The 25,694-nt window shown below is 38.9% G+C and overlaps 1 protein-coding gene across 5 annotated transcripts in view; it reads right to left on the bottom strand.

The window, feature by feature from the left end:
• ABCA4 (ATP binding cassette subfamily A member 4) overlaps positions 1-25,694 on the bottom strand; it is an 84,592-nt gene that overhangs the window by 42,573 nt on the left and 16,325 nt on the right. For all 5 annotated transcript variants that reach the window (XR_008749032.1, XM_027786535.2, XM_027786536.2 and 2 more), the window contains 11 exons: positions 25,332-25,471; positions 22,445-22,572; positions 18,185-18,382; positions 13,909-13,998; positions 13,288-13,528; positions 11,638-11,777; positions 10,408-10,524; positions 9,442-9,639; positions 4,752-4,957; positions 3,777-3,953; positions 629-851 (listed from right to left, as the gene is read on the bottom strand). Coding sequence is in view for 4 of the 5 variants with exons in the window: in XM_027786535.2 (XP_027642336.2) it covers positions 629-851; positions 3,777-3,953; positions 4,752-4,957; positions 9,442-9,639; positions 10,408-10,524; positions 11,638-11,777; positions 13,288-13,528; positions 13,909-13,998; positions 18,185-18,382; positions 22,445-22,572; positions 25,332-25,471 (1,858 nt within the window). In the remaining variant the exon portion in view is untranslated. The remainder of the gene's footprint in view (positions 1-628; positions 852-3,776; positions 3,954-4,751; positions 4,958-9,441; positions 9,640-10,407; positions 10,525-11,637; positions 11,778-13,287; positions 13,529-13,908; positions 13,999-18,184; positions 18,383-22,444; positions 22,573-25,331; positions 25,472-25,694) is intronic.

The raw sequence follows: 25,694 nt of genomic DNA, 5'->3' as shown, positions 1-25,694 counted from the left end.
GCAGCCAGGAGGAGCTTGGTTCTCAGGTAACAGAGGTAAGAGGTAGTCCTTAGAGACAACATCCAAACTGTCCTGAAAAGTTAGAAAAATTACAGAAATTACAGAAATTCTGAGTCACAGAGCTAAAAGATTTTTGGTTTTGGCTTTTGTTTGTTTTGGGTTTTTTTTCAGACTGTCCTGTAAGTTCTGCCCTTGCAGTCTCCTTTTCCATTGAAATAGTGGCATCAATTCTAAGCAGGCAAGCACTGAATATTATAAATGAATCACCTATGGTGAATTAAGAGATTAAAATTCTTCATATTATGATCCCTTCTATTAAAAGAAAATTATTATTTCTTGAGAGATCTGCCTCTGTCTACAGGAAATAAAATATACAGAGTAATCAGCTTGATGTACTGTTCTGGGGGGGATACCACAATAAATCTTCCTAGTGAATTTATCTTTCTGTCTCTGCCAAGTGCTAGTGCTGTCATTAGGTCTGCTTAGAAGAATGTGCCTGCTGCCTGCTGTGATCAGAAGAGGCCACCAGCCATTCATATTCCCTATGAATGGCTACTGTTCTTTCTCAACAGCAAACTAGTATCAACAGTACAAACACAACGGTGAGTTTGAGAGTAGCGATCCTTACCATAATCAGTGCTGTGAGGAGGAAGGTGCTCGCAGCCATCACGACAAAGCTGTCTAGGAACCAAGTGCACCAAATCACCCCATTAGTTATACCCCGGTTCTTCATAGCCTCTTTCAGACGCATTTCCTTCTCCAGCACTATACTCTTCACAGTCATGGAAACTGAATATATCCAAGCTAGCACCATGAAGATGGGAAAGGCGCGGTTTAAGGTGATCATGAAGCTACCAAAGCAAGAAGGGAGAAATGAATTAAATTTAGGTAAAACAATGAAATATTGACATGAAAAGCATGAACAAAAAGGAAAAGGAGTAGAGAAGAATGGATTTGTTAAAACGGGCTGGAAATTCTCAGTCTAAACGTCAACAACACATTGTTCACACATTGTGAAGTTCACGAGCAACCTGAAAATTAATGAACTAATGGTTGCTACACTCCCGTGAGACAGACAAATGTTATTTTTATTTTACAAAGAGGTTCTGAGGGTTACTGAAGGCTACAAAATGTGGTGACTCATGAAAACACCTCTCTCTTCACAGTGAATTGCCATAATGCTTTTACTATGATGTACAAGGAATATCTTCAGACATATTCTAACTTTAACAATTTGGCTATGTCACTGTCTTCTTATGCTCCCCAGATTCACTGGCAAAATAATTAAACAAATTAACCGTTAGAAGCATCAGATGTTGCCAGAAAAGCTGCTGAAATTCATACAAACCATGACTGGGGGAATGCGTTGGGAATATTTCACACAGTACCACTTCCAAAATGGCAGCGCTGGGACAGGCTGCTGTGAGTTGCCCTTCATGTACTGTGATGAAGATGCTGCTCCCCCTCTGTCCCTCCCCCCAGGCTCTATGGCGGTTCAGCCATGGCAGATGCTTCTTGGTAAAGCACTGCCCCAAGTGTGCTGTCACGGTGAGAAAGAAATTTTGGGGTGATAAAGCTGAACACATTTTCTATGAATTTGGGATTGCAATTTTCCAATGAAATTATGATGAAAACCAAATGCAGTTGATTCTTTAAAGGCCAAAAGCTTAGAGCAGTTAAAACCAAAAGGGAGCAAAAAGCCTTCAGCTTCCTAAATATGACCCCTACAGAACTACATTTTTTCCGTATGCTATCCTAGCTATTCCATTGTCAAAACAAATGGAAAATCTTAACTTTTTCACCAAAAATTCCTGAAAAGCAATCTGGCCTGCTGAAACAAAGCTAAGCTTTGGCATTTTGCCTGTTGGCAGACACATGTAACCCAGCACTAGGCCTGCATAGCACAGCATACGTTTGCCATGACAATGCACTTGCTTCACTTAAGGAGGCTCTCTGCAGATGCAATCACTGGGGTTGGATATCAGCCCTGAATTGTGCATGGCTGCTGCAGGCTTCAGAGACCTTTTGCACAGATAGGGTTTCTGCCTCTGCAGTATTCTCAGTGGGTAGGAAATAAACAGCAGGCCCACCAGGGTGATATTTTGTCAGACTAACAGGCAATGACCAGTGGGAACGACAGATCAAATTATGTATGTCTGCAGTCTGCTGTTATCTGAATTATTAGCATTTGCCTGCACAGAGCACACCAATAGAACTATGAAATTATTTTTATAGTGCTTTTTTTTGTTTGTTTGAAGTTTTTTGTTTGTTTGGGTTTGGGGTTTTTTTGGTTCTTGGAGTGAAATGTATACCAAGACAGTCACAAATTGTAGCACTGGAACAGGTACAACATGAACGGGGAAGAGGTACCACTTCATATAATCTGAAACACCCACGCTGTTTCAGGCAGTGCTAAAGGAGGAATCACAGCATCCACAGCCCCACTGCCTCTGTGCAGCCGTGAAATCTCCACACCCAGGAGCAAGCCTCTCTTTCTTCATTACAGAAAAACAAACCACCTCTTTCTCCTTTAGCTTCTTCATTCTGTTCTTCCCAGGGAAAGAAACTCCTGGTGTCTGCAGTAATGAACTGCAGACACAGTCCTGGAATCCTTTGCTAGATTAATATGAGATTTAAGACAAAAACCAGTCAATCTGCATAAAAAACATGGACAGGCATTAGGGAGAAGAAGGTTAGAGAACACCAGGTTATTGTTGAAAACTGTAGCATCCACTAGGGAAGGGGAGAGAGCTGATGTTAACAGAAACCAATGCCATATATCCAGTTTGATTGCAGATACTAGTCATGTAGTTATAAACGGAATCCTGTTTAGAGTTGTAGTTAGGATCTTGAAAGGAAAGAGTCTTAGGAGCCTAAATTGTCTTGGGATTCTGCAAAGCCTGTAGGTGTCTTCAAGGAACAAAACCTACAGCTTTGGGTACTACCATATCTAGATATGATGAAGTCTATGGTTAGGGTTTCATAACACACTTGAAGAGACTGGGTTTGTTTGATTCCTCAAGACTCACAGAGATAGCAAGAAAGGTACCAATTCCATTGGGACAACCATTTTCTGTTCCATTTCTTCTTAGGAAATGATTCTTTGGATCTAAAGAAAGTGGGGTTTAGAGATGTAATTAGAGAAAAGCTTACTGCACTCCAAGGGATTCTGCACAGGTAACTGAAGGAGGCAGTCTTTGTTTTAACATGGTTCAGTGCTTTGTGTTCAGTTTTGTCACACACACACTGGTCATATGCTATAGCATGAGACTTAGTTTTAGTTAGAAAAAAACTTTTTAGGAGATTACATTTTTTTCTGGCTCCTGTGTAATCACAGGGGTAGTTCCAGGGCTGACATTGTTAGAATCGGGGTGCCCTGCTGACAACAGATTCTCATCTGTAATCAATATTAAGGTTTCAGTTATTATTATTGCCTGGAAAAGTAAGGCCAAAAAGACCCGGATTATTTTTTGGAAATTGGAAGAAAACTGCTGCTTTGAAGGGGCCAGTGTTTTGTGTTCATTTTAAGTCTGGACACTAGTTGCCTGGATGCAACAAAGGCCAAGACTGGGATTAGGTGTAGAATCTTGGCAAAACTGGCTTCTGGATTCTGGGTTACAGCAGGATAAGGAAAAGAACAAATTAATTCAGTTATGTCTCAGTTATTGCTCTTGCATATATACCTTAGGACTAGGGTTAGAACTGGTGCTTGAGAGTCTTGAAGCACCCAGCAATCCAAGTATTCATCAGATTTGAGACAAACTGCTTTTACTCACACATCATCCACAAAACATGGATATGGCATTTGCTGCAGATAAATTCCTAATGGCACTTCAGTGTTGGTCTGGGTCTTTATAATCCCATGCTCAATCATGTCTTGGAGATATGCAAAGCCTCCCCAGATATACCGTAAATCATCCACAGGATCAGCTCTTGGACCAGGATCCCAGTACCTCAAAAAAAAAAAATTCACATGGAAATCATTTGGGTAAACAGTGGTTTTAGGAGAAGGGCAGGGGATAAATATTAATAGATACATCTTAGCTACTGAAATTGTAGAGGCACTGCCTGGAATTGTCTTTTCTAAATTTTGGTCTGTCAGACCACATTGCTTGAGAAAGTATATGACCTCCAAGGTTATTTTGTTTCCTTTAATTTTCTCTACACTGACACAGAATAGCAATTTTGGCCAAAAATGTACATAAATTAACAGAGTAGCTGTTCCAGAATAGAAATAACTGTATTTGGAATACAGTATCCTTGGAGATTAAACTGAAACAGCTGGATTGCAACTACCAGCCACCATTATATTCCTCTATGTAGACAATCCTGAGAAATTATTCCTGCTATTCCTTTAAGTGAGTCCATTTGAGAGGGACTTGAGGAGGAAAAGTAGAGAAGTTCTACTGTCCAGGTGGAGGACAGCTGGGTCACAAACCATGTAGGACCTCCTTGTCTGTCTCTCCAAGTGATGGAGCCAACTAAAAACTTAAGCAGATTACTGAATAGATTCTGAGCAGTCTCATTCACTTTGCCATGTATCCGTGAACCTACTCACTGCCTGGCCTAACTGTCACAAGAGTGATACCACTTGTGTACCTGGTAACTGGAGATGGATTCTGCACTGCATTACACTATTGTGAATACAGTTCTATTTCATGCACGTATCTAATGCAGGTTCTAATATCCTTATGTCTCTCATATTCATGTTATGGCAGGCAAGAACTGAGAAGGCAAGAACTATCACATACCGGTCTTTGATTTTGTTTGTTTTCTCTACTGCATCTATGTCCATCCGGATCTTGTATGTCACATGTGGTGGAAGACTGCTCGCTGTAGGCTCTATGTCTGGAAAAACCACACCAGCCCAGAATTTGTTTTCCTCCAGCAGATGAAGGGCTTGATGAATCAGTTGAGTTTCATCAAGATAACCTTCAAATTTATCCAAGGTCAAGCACTACAAATAACCATAAAGAGAAAAATCACCTGGGAATAAACTATTAAGAGGTATACATTAAAGCAAACATCAGTAGTTGAAAACAGAAAAAAGAGATAGGTTAATCTGAAGTAGTTGCTATTTTCAGCTTTAAAAGCTTATGCTGAAACCATTAGAAGTTGGCTCTCTCCTCCTTCCTGAAAGATCCTCTATTCTTACTCTAATTCTGATGACAAATTCAAAACACACAGCATTACCAATACCAGCTCAGAAACATCATTCTCCCTAATAAGAACTGTAAACCTCAGATTTAGCATTGCTGTGGTCAATGTGAGTGGATGGAATAATTTTGAAAGCAGCTTATTCCTGACATTTAAGGATTGCCTTACTCCAAGCTCAAGAAACGTCCATCCTGACAAGGAAGAAATCAAGCGAGGGTGGCCACTAAAGCAGGAGCTGTGCTGTAAATTTAAGTATAACATGGCAAATGTAGATGTACCTGTACAAAACATACAGCCAGTACTGGGTTCAGCCAAAGCCTATGGTATCATGTTTACTAATTAGGTAGAATGAAATAATTTAAACAAATATATTTAACTCTAGTTAAGTCACTGCAATCATCCAGCATGGAAACATGAACTCTGCCACTTGGACTATACTTGGAAGTTCCCTCAATAAGGCAAGTATCTGAATTGGAAAGGCTAAAGCTGTAGCACAGATGAGGTCCCAGTATCAGCAACTTTCTTGACAGTCTGCATCCTGGAGATAAAATTAACTCATCTACAAAATATATCTGGCCATGACAGCCTTTTAGCAGTCCAGCTGAATGAAAACACTATCCTTTTCCAAGTTCAGGGACATTGTTTTCAGCTTAGGAAATGCTTGAGTGAACATCAGGGAGCTAAAGGATGACTGATCCATAAGAAAAGCACATTAGCTATGGACTCCAGCAGAAAAGCACTTCATCAAGTGAATTGCTGGGAAAATCAGAGCATAAATTTGAATATTAAAGTCTCTTAGGTATTTAAGCATTTATTCCTATTTAGTGGCAGTCAACTAGTCCATTGATCTTACTGATAATATTGTGTTGCTACTAAATTCTGACATGTGATTAACTTGCTGGCTTAAGTAAACATGCTTTGGCTATCTCAATAATAAAATGTAGCTTCCCCTTCACAGCAAATAGCCTTCTTTCTTAGTCTCTGTCATTACTGTGAAATGTATTATTATCACTCCATATGCAAGACACCAAATCATCAAAATCTAAGCCCTTTACGTCCCCCTATTTAATCCCTACTTAACAGGCATTGTAAGACAACAAGATTGTGAACCCTACAAACTCTATCATTAGTTATGTGTAGAATTGCAGACTTATGTTTGTACATTTAGCTTCCCCCCCCCCTCCAGAATTGGCAAGACATTACTAAAGAGTAGAATTATTTAACCTCCTGATGGACTGAGAAGATACTTATTGAATTTCCTCGCCTCATAAAATTCCAGGAGGCTAACTTGTTTGATCTGATTTTCTTGATCATCTCTCCCTGGTCAACAACCGACAGTTACTCCACATCAAATTGCTTATGCCAGCAGCTTGTTATTTAATGGGCAGACATCTTGAGGACTCCTTTAGGTAACCTTTTGTTGTAATAAATCATGCTCTGTTTCCTTTAAAACCTGAAGTATCACAGTTTAACGGGATCTATATGAAAATACATTTTTAGCTGGCAGCAAAATAAAATAGTGCTTAAACTGATAACTTTTTTAGTTTGTAGCTTTACTTTTCCTGGTGTTTTGCAAATGTTCATTCTCCTACTTTGCTTTACAAAATTAAACTCTATAGATTTTCATATCAGAAAGAAAAATAAGGCAGAAAAACTTTCTGGTTTGTATGCCAGAACAGATATCGAATTAGACTGATGGCTCAGGTTGTATTAATTTTTGGGGGATACATTTATCTCACATAGTTAACAAAGATCTGGAAATCAGTTTAGTTCTTGCCAAAGTGTCAGCGTTTCCACAGCAAAGTCCTGCTTCGGAACTGTGCCTTTGCAGTGTCTGGAGGACTGTTTGCTGTTTCTTTGTTATGAGAAATAATTTCAAGGTATTTGTTGCAGCTGCAGAAGAACTCGTGTAGCTCTCCAGGGGAATGGCACTGGCAAAGTACTGACAGACAACTGATTTGTCTAGATTTTCACTGCAGAATAGACAGTGTCTGAACTGGGCTGAGGAGCAGTTCAGGGGTCCTTATCCAGGGGTCCAGTCAAGGAAGCAGCAAGTGTTCAGAACAGAAAACACAAATGGTTATAGAAATTCTGCATTAGTAGAATAAAACTGAGGCTTGTGTAAGAACATAGGCTAAGACACCAGTGTTGCAATAATTCACAGAGTTAAAAGAGATTTTATATTGTAATCTACTAGCCAAAAGCTAGAATTTCTTTCTTGTAACATCTTAACTTCACTTGTATTCAAAACAAAGACTGCTCTGCTTAGTTTTTTTTTTCAGTGAATTGCAACACAGCTTGTGCCTTCATAAACTTCACTGTATCAAAATTCATCAAGCACTTGGGGAAATTTATTTCAGATCTTCTCCCAGTAATTATTTAACAATTTAAAATGGTCCAATGAAGATGGGAAAAATAAAACTAAATACAAAGTGCAGGTTTGAAAGATAAAACCAGAAAATAATAAGTATAGAGAGGGGACCAGGAAGCTCTCACGAACAGTTTAGCTATTCTGTGGCCTAAGGTAATCAGGGAAGAACAGGAAATTCTTGGGGTGGTGAGGGTGAGCAGCCACTGCACAATTTGTGGGATTCTCAGCTGCATCAGAACAGTTTGCAGCAGAGATCTGGAGTCTCCAAAGATAGTTGCTGGCAGCACACCTCTCCTCATTGTCCCTGAAAGAGAGCTATTTGTTTCCATTGTGCCTGGCACAGTGTGAAAACAATCTCAAAGGCTAACAACTCAGTGTAAACACCAGACTTAAAAGAATACGCTCATTACAAAGAACTTCAGGACACAAAGATCTATTGCCAGGTACAGTAACTGCCCTGATGTTCCAGCCGTGGATGTTCCAGCACAGACCTGCTGCAAGCGATATATTTCACTCAGCTTAAGTAAGAAATAATTCTACTGACATGATGCAAAAAGATCACCAAAAGAACCAGCAGAGCTTTGTGCAAAAGTTTTATTGTTCCCTCTTGCCATAGCTATAGGAATGCAGATAAACTCTCAGTTCCTGCCTTCTTGCAGGGGACGAATGGTCTTTTAGACTGAAATGGATTGGAATTAGGAGAGCTAGGCTTGGTTTTGTTGCCTACAACTAGTACCAATTTTCACTGTGAGCTTGAGGCTCTGCTTGTTTAACCATTAAATAAAAACTCAATATTTACTTTTATTTCAGAGATGTTTGTAAGATGTAATTAATCTCTATAAAGACTCTGACCCTCATATGGCAGATGCTAAGTGTTGAGTTCCCAAGTATTAATATTACTGCCAACAGCAATATTTTTTTAAATTCTTGGGCTTAATCTGCAACATTGCAGGGTCTGTGTTCATAAGTTTACAAAGAAGAGTTGGCATTTCATTTATCTAACTGAGCAGGAATCCACTCCATCTCAGGTCTAGTTCCAAACACATCTTTACCTCTGGATCAGAAATGTAATGGATAAAAAACCAAACCAAACCAAACTGCTCTGGGAAGGAACGGATGCAGCAGTTTGCCTAGTCCTCTAAAAAATATAACCTTTTTTGCTCTGGACTTAGAATGAACCTGATGAATTCATCAGTAAGTTAGATTAGCCACACCAGAGTAAGCTCTTACTCAAGCTATCTTCCAAAGTATTTTTACCATGGCTTGATATTTTAATCTTTTTCATTTTTAGTATTTTTTTATTTATGTAATACAATTTCACCTCACTTTCTGCACTGTGGCTCTCTAAAAACCTCATAGAGCCCCACTAAAAAACCAGCAGCCTAGAGAAGGGGGGGTATAGATACCAGGAAAGAGACACAGACATATTGTCAGAAGCGGCTTACAGAACAAATGGGAACTCCCTCATTGGTTTCAATAGAATTTTGATCAGGTGCTTAAAAACCTGAAGGGGGACTTACGTGTTAGCTTAACTGTTAGCGTCTCTGGTCCAGGTCTTGCTGAAATTAGTGGTCTGTCAGATATTAGTACTTACAAAAAAACATTTCCTTGAGGTTTTTCATTCACTTTCTGCCTCTCACCATCAAAGTGTGTTCAGACATTTAACCAGAATTTTGAACACAGCATTTGGGGAACATCTAATTGAAGGCTTTTTTCATAATAATTATTATTCATGTTCTTATACTGCTGTATCATTTTTAAAATGTGCTTTTAATATTGAGATTAAATTTGAAACAAATGAAGATGTCTTATAGTTTTGCCTTCTTGACTGTTGCCACGGATCCGCAATAATGCCTACCTTTCTTTAAGATATTCTCTACAAGTATTTCTGGCAATGGGAGGGCTGACCTTACCTCTAGATACTGACTGAGCAAACGCAGAGCTTGGTCTGCAGCACTGAAGATGTTCCGCCAGTCAAAATCTGCCATTCCCTTCTCCCGGCTCTGTGGAGACCCATTGTGGAGAAAATTGATTATGTGTTCAGCGGTTAAGCCTTCAGCACGCAGTTGGCTGTTCAAGAAGTCTCTCACTGTATGGTGCTTCAGAGATTCCTGAGGAAACACATCAGGACAGCTGCATTAAAATGATCCTCTTTACATGCCCTGTTTAGCTAGGAAAGTTTCCATTTCTATAGCTCTTCCTGAGCCATGAAGTAGTACAAAAGGGTATGCCAAGGAATTAATTTCATAAATGGGCAATTGCATAGCTGAACTGGAGGTGACACTTGAAGAAAGGATGAAAAGAAATTTATCCTTGACTATTTATTGTGTCGTTTCCTTATAAGCAACAGTATAAATGTAGTAAATGTCTAATCTAATATAGTGTGGGAAAACAAATGTTCTCTCCAGTATGAACTGCTTTATAAACTTTAATTACAGATACTACTTGTAGCTCATCAAAGTCAGATCTAAGGGATGTGCAAATAAACAGTTTGCTAAGGTATTAAACTGCTGGGCCTAGCAAAAACATGGTCCTACTGCCGCCTTTGCCTATGCAGAACCCAAGAAAATCAAGTTGTCTGTTCTTGAAGGACATTTTGGAGAGAAAGGGAAGCAGCAATTGCTGCCTTTGTTAAAGAAGTCAGGCAGATTCTGGAGTGTACAGATCTGAGTTTGTCACAGACATGCTGTAATGCATCTAAGACTAGCCTTCAAACCAAGCCCACTAATGAGTCCTGCAGCCTTAAAGGCCACAGACTCCTTGCTGCAAAGTTTGTGCTTACAGCCAAACCTTCCAAATGAATTCTCTTCTCCCTTAGTAAATATAAAGGATGGTGAAAGTCCACTCTTACTGAAGATCCCTGCTAAGTTATAACATACACGGATCATATTCATTTGCAGGCTGTTTTGAAAGAAGTACCACAGCTGAGGTCCTACTTCTTCCCAAGCTTTGGTCAACAGTCTGAGGCGTTCAAGTTCCTCAAAAGTGGAGTTTGCCTAAGGAATAAAACAGCAGAAAAGGATGTTAGAAAGCTAAGGAGATAAACAGAATTTATGATCCAGCCACTCAGGGAAGTGAAACCTGTAACTTACAAATGGTTTAGTTTTTACCCTCAATACTCAATAACCTTGTTAAAATAGCAGAAATGTTAATAATCGTCAGAACAAGAATTTCTAAAATCCAACTGGAATCAAAGTCACTTCGAATAAATTTCTGTTTTATGTATAATGGAACAAACAAGTGCAGATTAACCCCAGTTAACTTCAATTCCTTTAAATACTCAGGTTTAAGGTAGAATGATGTCTTCCTCCCCCTGCCCCCCCCCCCTATTTTTCTCCATTAAGAAGGAAAAAGAGAGATGGTGTGGGTAGGATAAATGGAAAGCAGTTGGAGAAGACAGATACTCTTATAGTTAAGATTTGAAATGTTTGGCTGCTGTAAATCTGATCTTCTTCTGTTTGAACTATGAGCAGAAGTTCTGTGCCTTACATAGATACTGAGTAAGTGAATTGAGGTTATGAGGCAGCCAAAACCTAGGTCACAGGCAACCTTGATTTAACTGATTGATTAATTTCACCCAACTTCAGGCACTTCACTGAAGAGTCCAGGCTCCATCTTATTTTCATGAAGTGAATACTATTTATCATTTCAACATAGACAATACATAAATACATACATAATACTAAGCCATGATGTTGCCATTGGTTTGTAATCCCTCTGTGTTAGGTCTCAGTGAGTCTATCCAAGCCTCACAGCTTCTCTATTTAAATACTTACTGGCACAGAGCTGCTGATGTTCCTACATCTGGAAAATATATATATGAAAACTACTATTTTTACCAGTGTAGATGTGGAATTATGCCAACAAAAGGCTACTTGAGCTGTAAAAAGCATGTAGTGTGGACCAAAATGGGATGAATCAGTGAAGATCTGTCTCCTGTTTTTTAAACAAAGAGTAACTGTCCCTCCTCTGGTGACCGTCAGAACAAATGGAGTTCTGAGAAGAAAATCTGATTAAGCTGATGTAGCTGGGTCACTTTTTTTTCAAAAGACGTTTCTTAGGACACAATTTTCTGCAAATATGCATTTTTGTATTTCAGAATTTCTTACATTTTTTAGGATTTGCCGCACGGAAGGTGAATCAGGAGCAAAGAGAATTTTTCCCATCAGCAGGGGCTTCACAGCACTCCAGGCTATCTTGGTTAAAGGGTTTGATTCCAAGGTCTGGATCAATGCATTACAAAAGGGTGCTAAAGACAGAAAGACAGACAGTCTTTATATAACCCTACTCAAATCCTATCATATATAATGTCCTGCAGGGCTTTTTACTGGCAATACAGACAGATTAAAGCATTTTGACTCTGAATGGGTTAAGTACATTCTGCAATGCAGAAGTACAGCTTCTGATTAGATGTGAAAAAGTATTAAGTACATATTGGAGTTGTAAAACAGACACTATGGAAACTGGAAGAGCAAAGAAATTTAACCATTTGAAAGTTGTTGTTATTTATAAGGCATTTCAGATGGAAGGAAATTGGACAGCTCAGATCTCACTGAACAATTTCAAACTAATTGCCTTTTCTGCTAATGACTTAGCTCCTTTGTATTGCAGTTGATACTGCTATGAAGCTATTTTTTCTCATATTAGTGGTTAATTATTACACAGTATAAAGCACTGGACTGAAGATTCAGCAGGCTTGGATGTTGAACTCTAGAACAGTTCAGGACTGGATCCTACAATAATTTAGAACTAAACATTTTAATGTAAGCATTTCTGTCTTACTCCTACACTGTGAAGTAATTAGTTTACTTGGATAGCATTTAACTGTTCTGTCTCCTGGCTGAAGAAATGGAGTAGTGGGCCTTTTACAGGCCTTGTGAAGGTTCAGGCATAAGTAGAGACAAGTATCAATATGAACAGTGAAAGGTAGGAGTCTCTCTATAGGCAAAGTGCTGACCTGCACTTTGTAACCATACAACCATATCTATCACAGTGGAAGGGACACAGAAATCTACTACCGGCTGGAATATGGCTGTTAGTACAGAAAAAAAATTGCTGGCAGTCTCAATGTAGAGAAAAACTAAACAGCAAACAGAAGGGGACATAATAAAAAGATAAAATAATGAATAGTAGAAAAGATAAAATTGGTTCCTCCTTGTATTGCATTATCTCCTACTACAATTGCAAGAAAGTAAGTGAGGAAATCAAAGCAGTGAAAACTGGTAAATTGAATTTTTTTCTATGTAAGATTTAATTATGCTGTAGAACATTACTGCTACAAAATATATACACTCTTATCAGGAAGATAACAGCTGCCGTGTATCAAATTGAGTATTATTTTAAAGGCGATATTTATAAATTCCTGTGCTCCGGGCCATCAATCTAGTTGAGAGGCTTTGAAAAAAATTATCTTGAAGAAAAGTAACTCCAGAGTGCGGTACTGTATTTTCCTGAAACTTCTTCAGAAGCATCTAGTTCTTCCTGATATCAGCAGCATATATTAGAAGATAAGACAGACAGACTGTCTTAATAATGATGATGACAATGTTTATGCCATCATATTGAAAGCAAATGAGTATTTCTCTCAGTTCTCGGGCTTCTCTGCTTCCAGTTCTTCAGTATGAAATAAAATCATTTCACCTTTCACTAATTTCCTGATTCAACTGCTTAAAAATGTTATTTTATAAAAGCAACAGTGCTATTCTAATAAAAGTTGCACCTGTCTATGGGGTCTGCAATGGTTTGGTGGACAAACTTACTGGTTGTATTATCATAAAGATAACTGGATTTCTTCCTTGTTGAGTCAATCCCCAGGAAAGCTTTGTAGTTATTATCTTCATACCAGTTGAAGGAAAGCACTCTGGATCCACCTCCTTCTGGGTAGCCACAGAAAAGATCAGACAGGGAGCTCACCAAGTGGCCTAAGGATTCTGGCCTTCCATCTTGTATAAAAGGTTGCAGAACTGTCAAAAGGTTCTGAACGCTTGACCTCCTGGCTAGCTGCAGTAAGACAAGACTTTGTTAATCACAGCCCTCAAAGGATGAAGTATCTGGTGAAGTCTCAGCTCTGCCCAGACTGGTGAAGTATGGAAGCAATCAGAACCTCATCCTTTTATCTCCTCACTCCTGGTCACAGGCATCATTTTCAGTTCTTGTTCTCTGTCTTTTCTGAAGAGAAGAAAATGCTTCCTAATTGCCAATACTTATGTCTGCATTTATTTTGTAATGAGAGAAGAACTAATTTCTAAGGAATCAGCTCTTCCCAAACAAGTCTATTTCCTTTCTGATAAAGCAGGTAACTGGAACATGAAAAGGACTAAGGAAAAGGACGACTATGTGCTACACAGAAAAGCGATGTCATCTATTATTAGACCACTTACCTTTTGCACTGCTCGGGAGACATTAGACAGCACCCTCCCCCAGGCCTTCAGGTCAGCACCTGGCGCATTCCTGTCCAACACAGTGGGAAGCTGTGAATACACCAGAAATACAGAAGAGTTTTATGTGGTTTCTACATGACAACAGCTACTACAGTGAGAGAAGAAAATCCAAATGGCATCTCTTTAGCTCAAATACTTTGAGTTACTTAAAACAGTGTCTTGCAAGCCTGTCTTGTGGGGCCACAAATCCAGTACCCATGTGCAGACTCACACAGCAACCTGTGTAAGTGTTCCTACTAATACGAGGCTGAAACAGTTACAGGCCACTGAAAATATAGCCTGAGATTTGTTCTGTTTATCTCAGGCCATCATGAAGGTGCAAAAATGGAGAAAGAATGCAGCAACTGGGATTTCTGAGGAGCTGATTCTCACAGAGGCTATTATTCCAGCAAGATATCCAGGCTCTTGGTAACTTCTGAATTTCGTAAAGTTTGTGATACAGAAGCCTCCATTTGCCATGGAGGTAAATAACTGGTAGTACTTCACAGTATTGCTACGGAGAGATTTCCTGGTTTTGGAGACAGCCTGGTCCTTGCTATCTACCAGATTGGACAGAAACCATTATTTCTTCAGGCTCCCGCAGACCGGCCAAACAGCCTTTCCAGCAGAAATTAACACTTTAGTTATCACTGGCTTCTTAAGAAACCACTTTGCTTGCATCACTGCACCCTTCTTTGTCCCTTGAGGCTTTCTTCTCAGGCACCCATTTCTTCTGGTATTACAAAAAACCCATAAAGCTGGGCTTTTAGGTAGCTAGACTGTGGTATTTATGAGCTAAGCCCCTAAAAAGACTTCCCCAAAACTGTGTAGCTATACAACCTGCTGATTCCCTGCCATTCCTTCCAGTCGGTAGGTGGTTAAGAAAGCAGATGACAGCTGCACTGTGTAGGTACCCAGCAGGGAATCACAAAGCAAGATGTTTCATGGAAAGCTTATGTTAGCATGTTCTGATCTGTCACTTGCAGTTGAGGCAGGAAGAATACACACAGAATGCTTCAAAATACACTTTTCCTTTGTCCCCTAAGGGGAACCAGCCTCTGCAAAGATTATACAGAATTCTTAGAGCACTTGCCTTAACCTGGCCTTTTTGAAACTGTGAGCAACAGGTCTTGTAAACAATTGGAAGTTAACCAGAGAAAAAGCTTGGATAAAGCTGAAATTAAGAAAAGAACCTCCTTCTTGTAGCTAGAAGAAAACAAAAGATAAGTAGGGGCAAAACTACATGTTTGCTCCTAAATGTTATTTCTTTCAGGAGGCATTCAGTAGAATCAGGTCTTAATAGAAATATCTTAAATGAGTGAATTTGTACTCAGCTAGCTTACGTTCTTTAGAAGCACATGTAAGACAGGATCAGCAGACATTATAGGCTAACTACACTCTCATCTAACCTAAATACCAGAGCATACAGTTGGGAATGTTTATTGGGACTAAGCCGAGATGAAGATTAAAGCTTTCCCCAAAATATTTCTCCAACTATTTTCATATTCAGTGGAAGTAAATATGGTGTCATGAAAAAAATGGAAGAGCACAACCATTGAAGAGTTTCTTTCTAACAACAGAAGGCCCATTTCTAGAATTCACAGTCAGCTGCCCATCCTAAAATTATGCCCTACTCAAACAAGCAGCTCTACAACAACAAACTCTGGTATGTGATTGGTTATACTATACAACTGTAGCCTGAAGACCATGAAGTACAGAAAGACTGACAGTACAAGAGTGCAGAAAATAACCTGGGTCTTGAACAGACAGGTATTTCTAATACAGAGTTTAAAACTAATGTAGAATTTTTAAAAGTCAAATGAAGATTCATTCTGCATATGTATCCAAGTATAGATTAACACTCAGTTTGATTACATATCAAGTGCACGTGGTGATAGTGATCAAAGCCGCTGTTTCAGTAAACATGTCTGGGCTTAGTGAAGAAATGCTTACTTGACCCAAAATTGCAATAAGCTATTAAAGAATTTTATTTTCCTTTATTTAGAAGGTTTAAAGAACTTCAAACCCAACTTAAACAGGCAAGTTCAAGAACAGCAGTGCTTCAGAAAGAGGCTCATTTTTCTTGCTGCAGCTGAACCAGCCAGACAGTAAAGGAAGGGTCTTACTTTTCTGCCTCTGCTTTGCTATCAAAAAAGTGAGTTACCTTAATTTCTGGCAAAAACCCCTAGAGGGTATACATGAGCACATGAAGGACTTGAGCGTATATTCATGTACATACATGCCTGAATATGTTTATTACAAATTCAACAAGAAACGTTAATTTCCAAGTGCTGAAGTTCATTGTCAAAATAACCGTGGCAAGGAGTGTTTATGCACAGTCTACCTTTTAGTTTAACAGGAGTAACTGAGACAGATTTTGATTTAAAAGGGGAGCTTCTGCCTTGGGAAAAAAACAGAAAAATTATTATTTAGGAACTATAATGATAGGAGTGTGGGAAAGCTTCTACCAACTTGAGATCTTGTGCTAGGCATCATGAAAAGATTATCTCCACAGCTGGGTGCACATTGAAACCCACTGGGAATCAGGCTATGGATACCCTTCCAACAAGGGACTTCCATTCCAATACTCAGGTATATTCCTGGCAGAGAGACCTTGTAGTAACAGACTAGATCGTAAGCCTGCATCTGAATACCCAGTCTTTCACAACTCCACATTTTGGTTTCAGGCTTATGCTCCTATGTCCCATGTGAGCCTGTTTTTGTATGAACACAGACAACTGCTTCATGAAATTTCATCTTTCCATTTTATTTCATATGGCAGCAAAATCATAGTATGTTAGCAGCTTAATTTTGAAGCTGGGCAGTGCAGTGTGCATGTTCACATGAAGTCTTTAATGCTGAAACCCTTATCTTAGGAGTACTGTAGCATTAATTCTCTGCTATTTCCAGCAAGCATCAGTTATATGAAAATATCTGAGTGTATTTTTAGGTATGGAAAATAGTAGCTTTCAAACAACTGACCACAGATTCTTATCAGGAGTGGCAAAATTGCAGGGGCACAATGAATGATTGTCAATGCTACAATAATCAAACAGTAATTTGGCTGGTGTGTCAATTAAAGCTTCTGGCATCCTCTGTTCCCAGATCTGAGCAACTCAAAGCTGAACAAAATCCATGTTAAATCAATCATCATATTACACTGCTGTGGCAGAAAAGTCCAATCAATACTTTCTATGTAACTTTAGCAGCTGCTCATATATCCTGCCTGCTGTACGCAGCAAACTGACAATGTGATGGTCTCATGACATTTTTACAACATGAAAAACAGCAAATTAAATTATTTGTTGAAAAATGCAAAATCATGATCATGGGGAAAACAAACACAAAAGGCCTATACACAGGGATGTGCTCTAAGTTTGCTGTCATGAGGAAAGAGGCCTTGGAGTCTTTATGAATAGTTCTCTGAAAGCACCAGCTCGGTGTGCAGAGTACAAATGGAGTATTAGAAAAATATTAGGAAAAGAACAGAGAACAAATGCAAAAATCCCCACCAGTATGCCACCTTATATATATTAAAAAAATATTACTTTAAAACTTATAATAAAATATAAATAAGAACATATAAATATATTTATAAATTGCATAATATATCCATACTGAACCTATGTTGCAGCTGTGGTTAATTTATGGCAAGAAGGTCACAGCAAAAACAGGAACAGCACAAGGAAGGGGAATGAAAATGAACAGAAGTAAGGAAATTCTTCTATAGAAAGCCAGTACAACTTGTTTGGTTTGGGTGGGTTTTTTTTTAAAAAAAGGCTCACATGCCTATCCCAACTCAAGCTTCATCATGGCTTTGACTTCAGTGTAAAATTCTGTCCTGCTGGATGGAGCAAAGACAGGATGGATTGTGTAGGATATTCTCAGAATCCTCAGTAAGGTCCCTGTAGGTCTTGCTACACACTGTTTTGCTACACAGACTAGAAAGACCACATAATATTTACACACACACTGATTTTAAAATTACATTTGATTTTTTTAGTTCTGTTGTGCTGTGAATTTCATCTGTTTCATCCTAAAGCATACTCAGAACTGTCTAGTGTCCTGCTGATGGTAGGTTAATGATCACACATTCATTACCTTACATTTTCAGGGGTAAATAAACAAAGACTACTTAGAACACTGGTGATGTATTACAAAGAAAATTCTTGAAGGGCAATGAAATATCAGCCAAAAAAATTACAACATAAGGCAAGATTATTGTGTTTATACTTACCAGCTGAAATAGCTTAAAGAAATCAACATTTGCATATAAGGCATCTTCTACTCTCTGTAGGCTTTCCTGAGACAAGGCGCACATGGCCTTGTGCACAGAAGGGAGTGCTTTTCGGCTGCTGAAGATAATAAAGCGGTCCAGAAGCATCTGACTGCAAGCAATGTCCTTCAAAGTCAAGCTAGGGACACCATAGGCAAACTGCAACCAAAATAAAATTGTTTACTGTTGTGGAACCTTTAAATCTTGAATTGTTCCTGAGCAGTGTATCAGAAGTGGACACCTTGATATCAGCCCCTGCTAATATTTTCATGAATGGCAGAAGGATGTGGCCAGCTAAAGCATCAACTCTTGAACCACCTTCACTTGATATTATGCTAGATCACTTTGTCTTCTCTTACATTTTTCCTCTTCTCATTAGTGATTCTCCCTTTCATTGAAAAAGTTCTTGTGAGTCTTCTTCTCTTTCTCTGTCACCTAAGCACACTTGCTGCCATGCCACCCATCCTTCTGGCTAAGAAGAGGTAGCTACAACTTGCTTGAAAGTATTTCCCCAGGGTCAACTGATTGTGCCACATCATTCTACCTTTCCTGTTTAGGTTAGTTATATTTTTGCTGTCAGTTGTTCTAAGAGAAAAAGGCCAGTTCCACTGATTCTCAAGCTTGATTTCCCTCAGTATTTTATTGCAGTTATGACTATTCCACACCAGTGCTTCCTCACAGCCATTATTCATTGTCACTGTGCCCAGGCATACAGCCAGGATTTACAAAGCCATTACATCAAACCACACCCATCTACTGATTACCACTTCTAATAAAAACATGGAACAGAAAAAACCAATTATCTTTAGTGTCCAGCTACTGGGAACAGATTAGTTTATAGTTAAACCAATGTAAATACAGAATAACTCCACAGAAATCAGTAGATTTATCTGGGATTTACATTGTTGTAATGGAATACCCTTAGAAGTTTACAGTTCAGTCCTAGTTGCTTTATAATGGACAGAATACATGGCAATATAATAAAAAGTAGCACTGGAAATTCCTCATAAGCTAACGTTCCCATCCTTTGTACATCTCCTTTCACAGTACAAATTGTAAGGAAACAAGCTCACAACACTGATGACTACAAATGCCTACTGTAATTGTGACTCAGACTCTCAAACAAACAAGAACTATACACTGACAAGCCATCCTTAGGCTAAATGAATGTAATAAGCTGCATAGAAAAAGAGATCTTCAGAATCAGCACAGAATATAATTTTCTTCAGAAAAACAATCTGTTGAGCATTTCAGTCTAAAGTATTTGGATCAAAACAAACACACCACATCTATAACCAGGTCAGATGTAGTTGCACATTCATTTCCTAAGTAAAGTAACAACCTCATCTAAGAGATTCTGAACATTACCAAAATTTTATATCTGCAAATCTCCTACAGTTAGCAGCTGAGACTTGTTTGGTCGTGCCTATAAAGAGAAATACTTGAAAACCCAGAGGAATGAGAAATAATTTAATTCAGTTGCTTCTATCCATTAAGTGCTTCAGATATCAGAAGTCACCAATAACACTGCAAGTGTGGCTGTGGAAAGTCAGCAGCCAGAATAGGAAAGGCAGGGGAAGAAAGGTCTAGTACAATATTATATTTTGTCTACAATGACTGCCCTGAATTTCAGCTTATGGAGCTGCAGCTGACAAAAAACCAACAACATTGGAATTACAGATTGTGCATTGGAATTATGATGCAAAAAAGGGATGTGAATTTCTAGTAAAATATCCGAGAGGTACTGTCACTATCATCACTACAGCTGTAGCCCTGTAAAGGCATTGTTAACACGAGCCAGACAGTGTGGAGAGAGGCAGAATGCAGAAGATGAAATGCAACCGATGGATACAGCGTGGCTTGCAAAAAAGCTCTAAAACCAAAACCAAATTGGAACATTTGAATTGGATTTAACTGACTTTACATGAGTGAAAGAATTTGCTTATTTTCTCAGTCACTTATATCCTGGATATGTGTGTGTGTAAAGAACAGCATTTTTTAACCATATATGCCTGGTCTGGTACAGACCTTATCATCCAGTGTGAACTGCAATGAAACTGAGCTGCACAGGGAGGCAGCCTGGGAACCTTGTTTTGACTTGTGAAAGGAGGAAACTGTGACACTAACATCACTGAGAAAGATTAAACACAGAAGAAAAAAAAAAAAAAAAAAGAGATGCTATTTACAAACTGTAAGTGCATTTCAAGAATGTTCATGAAGAGATGGGATTAGAAAAACATCAAACCTCCGCCCTTCCAATTTTTCCGGTAGGGTGGGCTGTTGCCAATCTTTCCTGAACTTCTTATTGTGTTTTAACATCTCTTATCCTTATCTTAGAATGACTCAAAAAAGCAGGCCCTCAGAGGAAAACTTCAATACTTTTTTTTTTTTTCTCTCTAATCCATGTGTCACTGTTTGGTCTAAGATGGCAATATGAAGTCCAAATTATTTTTTCAGCTAGTTGGCTGTTTGATCAGGTTTAGCTTTCAGTTCTGTGTGTTGTTTCCTGCACTCACAGGCAGCTCAGACCTAGATCTGCAGCCAGCTGTTGGCAACAGTCAGGTTCTTGTAAACAAGTTGCTTTCAGGTTGATCAGCTCTGTGCCATCAGAGCCAGGGCAGAGGGTTTACAGTGATACGCAAGCAAACAGAGGGTAGAGCAGCATGAAGAACTAGAGATGAATTATCATAGCTGGGGCTTAGGATGACCACATATCTAGGTTCTAGTTATGGCTCTGCAAATTCTACCTCAACCAACTTTAAGTCCAGTGCCAGTAACTTGCTTATCAACAGGGTCCATAGGGATTGAGTGATTTACCTCCCATAGGAGATCAAGTGTTCAATTCCTGCAGAAAATAATTCTTTTGTGTTCTTTCGAAAATTATGAGATTAGTTTTTCTGCATTAGTTGCTCTTGGAGGATGTATTCACAGGACTTTCTTTCCCGATAGCTGTAAATTAGCCCTTGTGAGATGATCTTGTATCTCTGTGATCACTGCTAACAAGAAAACTTTATGGAGGACAGCAGAAGTGGTACTCAACATCAGGTCTCCTCTAGCTTCCTCCCTAGCAGGTCTCAATCATACTTTCAGTGATAGTATTGAAAACTTCAGTCCTGCATACACTGGCAGACAGTTTTTAACACTAGATGAATGAAAAAAAAACACTGGGGGGCTAACAGAGGATAACAGAGGATAACACAGCAGCACACAGTTCTCTTGGCACAGCAGACCTCTCACGAAGGAGATGTTAGGGATGAAGGGGGAAAGAGAAGCCCAGCAGGATAATACATTCTTCTTGTAATACATTCTTCTTGTCACAATCAGCAAGGAAGCAAATTTTCACCATCTCAGCTAATATGGATGTGTGGAAAAAATGTAGGATGTATCAGCTGACACTGGCTTTGGTATGGTCTTGTATTGCTTCATGACAAAATGAAGATAGGGGAGAGCTTCCCCTGGTACCAATCAAGAAAACAGCTGATAAGTAATCTGGCTACTAGTTACACCAGCTGGAACCTGTGGTGCACAGAAGGAACTGCACACAAGTTCATTAATGCTATCCCTCTTTCTGGCCACACACAGTTCCAGCATTTGTGTTTTATGTGACAGTGAAAAAGAGGAATTGTGCCTTTCAGCCTTAATTATTCACTTGCTTCCACCCACACACTAACACAGTGTAGAAATTGTTCCAGAGTTCTGATTCAGCAGTATTCATTCATTAATATAGCATTCCTCACAGAGCTCCCAGCCACCAGTACACGCAGAGGCAGAGACAGCCTGACTTGGTCACACACAGTCTCCTGCTTAGCTGCTCCAGGAGGGACCTGACCTGCAGTTTTCACTGAGTTTTCTGAGCAGATCTATTATTCAATCAGAATCTAAGAAAGTGGGTCTGTTTCTCCACTCCCACCTATTCAAGTGAGACAAAGCCATAAAGCCACCATATTACTCTGCTGACATTGAGGCAGAGAACTGCAAATAGTTCTCTGCTGCTATTCATCAGGACTGCTGTCACAAAAGGATGCACAGCTGCCTTACACTTTTGAGCCAAGTATTTAATCATGGGGATGGATGCATTGCTTGGCAATATCATTTCTTGGTGTTTCTTATTTGGGAGCAACAACAGCATCGAACCAAATATCTATATTATTTTTTAAAAAACAAACCAAAACCCTCTTCCTCTTGATTCATAATGTGGAGAAGATGTTATACTCTACCCACCTGTTCAGGGCGCACTTGAGCATTAATAAGCTGGAAAACAACAAAATCAGGGATGCCGGCATCTTCCAGCAAGAAGGAAGTGAGGGTCTCCCCATCTTTCAAAATGTCTAGAATTCGTATTCCTCTTCCTGGATGAAGAAAGGAGTGTAGAGATCAGTGAGATCCCCCCAAAATGTAGTTAAAGAACAGCCTATACCCTGGCTTAAACCTGCAAAAAGTATGTTCTTTGGCTCACATACTTAGTAGCGACTAACAAAGCTTAGGGGTCCAAAGCTATTTTTGAAATTCAAAATAATTTTAATCCTTTGTTGGGGAATGATCATCAGAATATGCTGAGTGTTCTGACTCTGCATATCTGATTTCTCAAAGATGTTTCAGACTAGAACTTCATCAACGGAAGTACTGAAAGCATCCCTGACTATATTTGAAAGGCTGCCTTTTTTCTAAGGTAATGTTTCACTTTAAATGTTCAGATTCAAGTGTGCTACTGTTCTTAGCGTCCTTTCTTCTGAGCCCTGTGTAAATAAAATTAGTCAACCCCTTACATTTACATTAATTTATCACTTCCTGCTGATTGATCTTAGCTAGTTAATCTTACGCTATAGGATTGCAAAAATGGCCCCTTGAAAATCTTTCATGAAAAAACCTCACTATCCTTGGAGAAGCATAAATTGTTTGCAATTAATAGTCATATTAGACCAGATTACTAACTATTAAATGAAAAACTGGCAAATCTTCAGGCAAACCAATGAGACTATCCACTGTTAAATTAAACACACGTGAAAGGCCTCCAAGTTTCCATAATTCCATCTATAACAATATCCAAAATACTGCTGCTCTTAAAGTCTAACAGTGTCAGTGTGAATTCTGCCTCATTATGGTCCAAGTAAAAGCTTGGAAAGTGAATGTTACTAACGTCCATTGAATACTACAGCCTTTAATAAAGTAGATCACAGAGCATCAACAGACTTCAGTAAAGAATGCTTGAAAAGCACTAGTTCTTCCACTTTTCAAGACAGGCAGTTGAAGCTGATAGAAGCAGCATGTATCATGCTGACATGGGGAATGTAGCTTTAGACATCTACACATAAACATGCATAAATTTGCTCCTGAGTGTCTCCATTCTATGAGTTAAGCAGAGCCTTATCAGAGCTTGACAACTAACTTCCACAATTCCATCTGCAATAAGCATATGCTGTCCTAGGGCTGCAGGGGCTCCTCCATGTATTTATTCAAGCTGTAAACACTGAAAACAATAGTAGGGGCCTGTCCCTCATTCCCTCTGATGCTCTTCCTGGCGCTCAGGCATCGTGGAGGAAAAAAAAACCCCACAGTACAGGAACACATCTCGTCAAATGTGTCAGTGCAAGGAGGCAATGGGAAAAGGAAGGACTCAAGAAGGAGAGCCGTTTTTAAGGAATCAGGAGAAAGAGCAATCTTAATTCTGACATTTGTTAGCTTTTCATCACTCAACTTTGCAGCTATAACAATATTCTGTTAAGATTGTTACCTACAGGCGACACTAGTAAGCCACATGCTCAAAGAACTTAGTCAATTCTGCAGTACCTTTTCCTGTATGGAAAAACGTGCCAATTCATATTTTGTTAGTTTAGCTCCAGAACTGACTTTGTTACTTTGTTTTATGAAACAGATGATTCCAAACATTATTTTTTGTTTAAAGTAAAACACATTAAAAAACCCCACAGACTCTGAAAGAGAATTAATATTATATTTCACAGGGGTAGAGAGGAATGTGCTCTATTTTCCAGCTGCTGAGTAAAGTTGATAAGGGATGCAAAAGCAACTTCCTAAACCGTGGGGTGTGGTCCCTTAGAAATACGTTGCAAATCCATGGCATGTTGTGCTTTTCCTCAGCTCTAAATAGGCGGGTTTGGTTTCTATAGTTGTATACAAACCACAGCTCAGATTATATTTCAAGTTCTTCTTTGCATTCTGGGGCATTTTGATTGTCTCACAGCTATTTACAATGAGATAGTCCCTTTTTTACTTCTAGTTAGAAACTTCTGATAAGATAGTGGAGAACATGTATCAGAGGGTTTATATACATCTTACTAAAAACACATGGAGAGTGACTATTTGATTTTTAATAAGAATATTATTCCTATGGCAAAGGACTTGAGAATGGGACACATCAATTCTCAAAGCCAGTCCATTTTCTGAGCCTCTTTCGTTTTAGGAGTACCTTTTCAAATTCTATACTTAAAGACCAAATATTAAATTAAAAAATTGTTGTGAGTCCATTTCCTATTTTCCCCCAGGACTGTGTTTTGAGTTTGGCAGGTTGTTTTCAGTAAAAATTAATGGAGTCATATAATTTGCAATCCTGTCTAGAAGCAGCATAACGTACCTTCTTTCTCTAAACACATCAAAACAAGAAGAAGGTGCTTCCTTCTTGCAGTTCCAAACCTGTTTCAGCTAACGCTTGAAATACAAGTATCTCTGAGCTCTTTTCTAGGTCATGCTCCTAGTATATATTCAGGTGTATTCCTAGCTTTCCATTCCTCTGCATCTCCCGGTGATTCTTTCTTACTGCTTCTGCCTGTATGGTAATCATAATTAATGAAATCTCCAACCACATGTTTTATTTTGGGTGGCAATATACTCATAGTTGTGTGGTTTGGTTTTTTCTACTGTTATTTGTTATTTAAGGAAGATGGTTGCAGAATGGAGCTGATGACCTCTCTCCTTTCTCTCAAACGAAAGGTGTTAGTTACAACACTGGATGATTTTTAACTCGCCCTAATGGTAAGCAGAGTAACAGCTACATGTGAAATACATTATAATGTTGTCAGTCTGCACGGTAACTACTAGTCAGCTCTCAGAAGGAAAAATTCAATAATCTAAAGGATATAGACAAAGCAATTACCTGCAATCCTTTCAGGATTAGTTCTTATTGTTTCCATAAACTGAGTCATAATGACAAGTTCTTCCCAGATTCTTCCAAGGTCACGGATCGCAGGGGCTTCCAGTAAGAGCTCCTGAGCATCTTTATATACCCTTGCAAGGCTGAAAGAAGAAATGGTGAATGACCAATAATTTAAGACTAATGACTTGAGACCCTTTGACATTAAAAAAAAAAAAAAAAGTGAAGCTGACTTTCTTTGTGACAGCGATAAGGAAAAAATAAACTACTCTGTCTTCAGTCTTGAAACTCAAAGCTCAGTTCTGTGGTGACAACAGAGTAATTTCAGGTGATGTGGGCTCCAGTTAGATTTGCAAGTCCACAGAC

This window comes from Falco peregrinus, chromosome 10 (assembly GCF_023634155.1).
Source record: "Falco peregrinus isolate bFalPer1 chromosome 10, bFalPer1.pri, whole genome shotgun sequence".
NCBI classification, from domain to species: Eukaryota; Metazoa; Chordata; class Aves; order Falconiformes; family Falconidae; genus Falco; species Falco peregrinus.
Note: the sequence above shows the minus strand (reverse complement) of the source record. Positions and strands in the feature narration are given on the sequence as shown.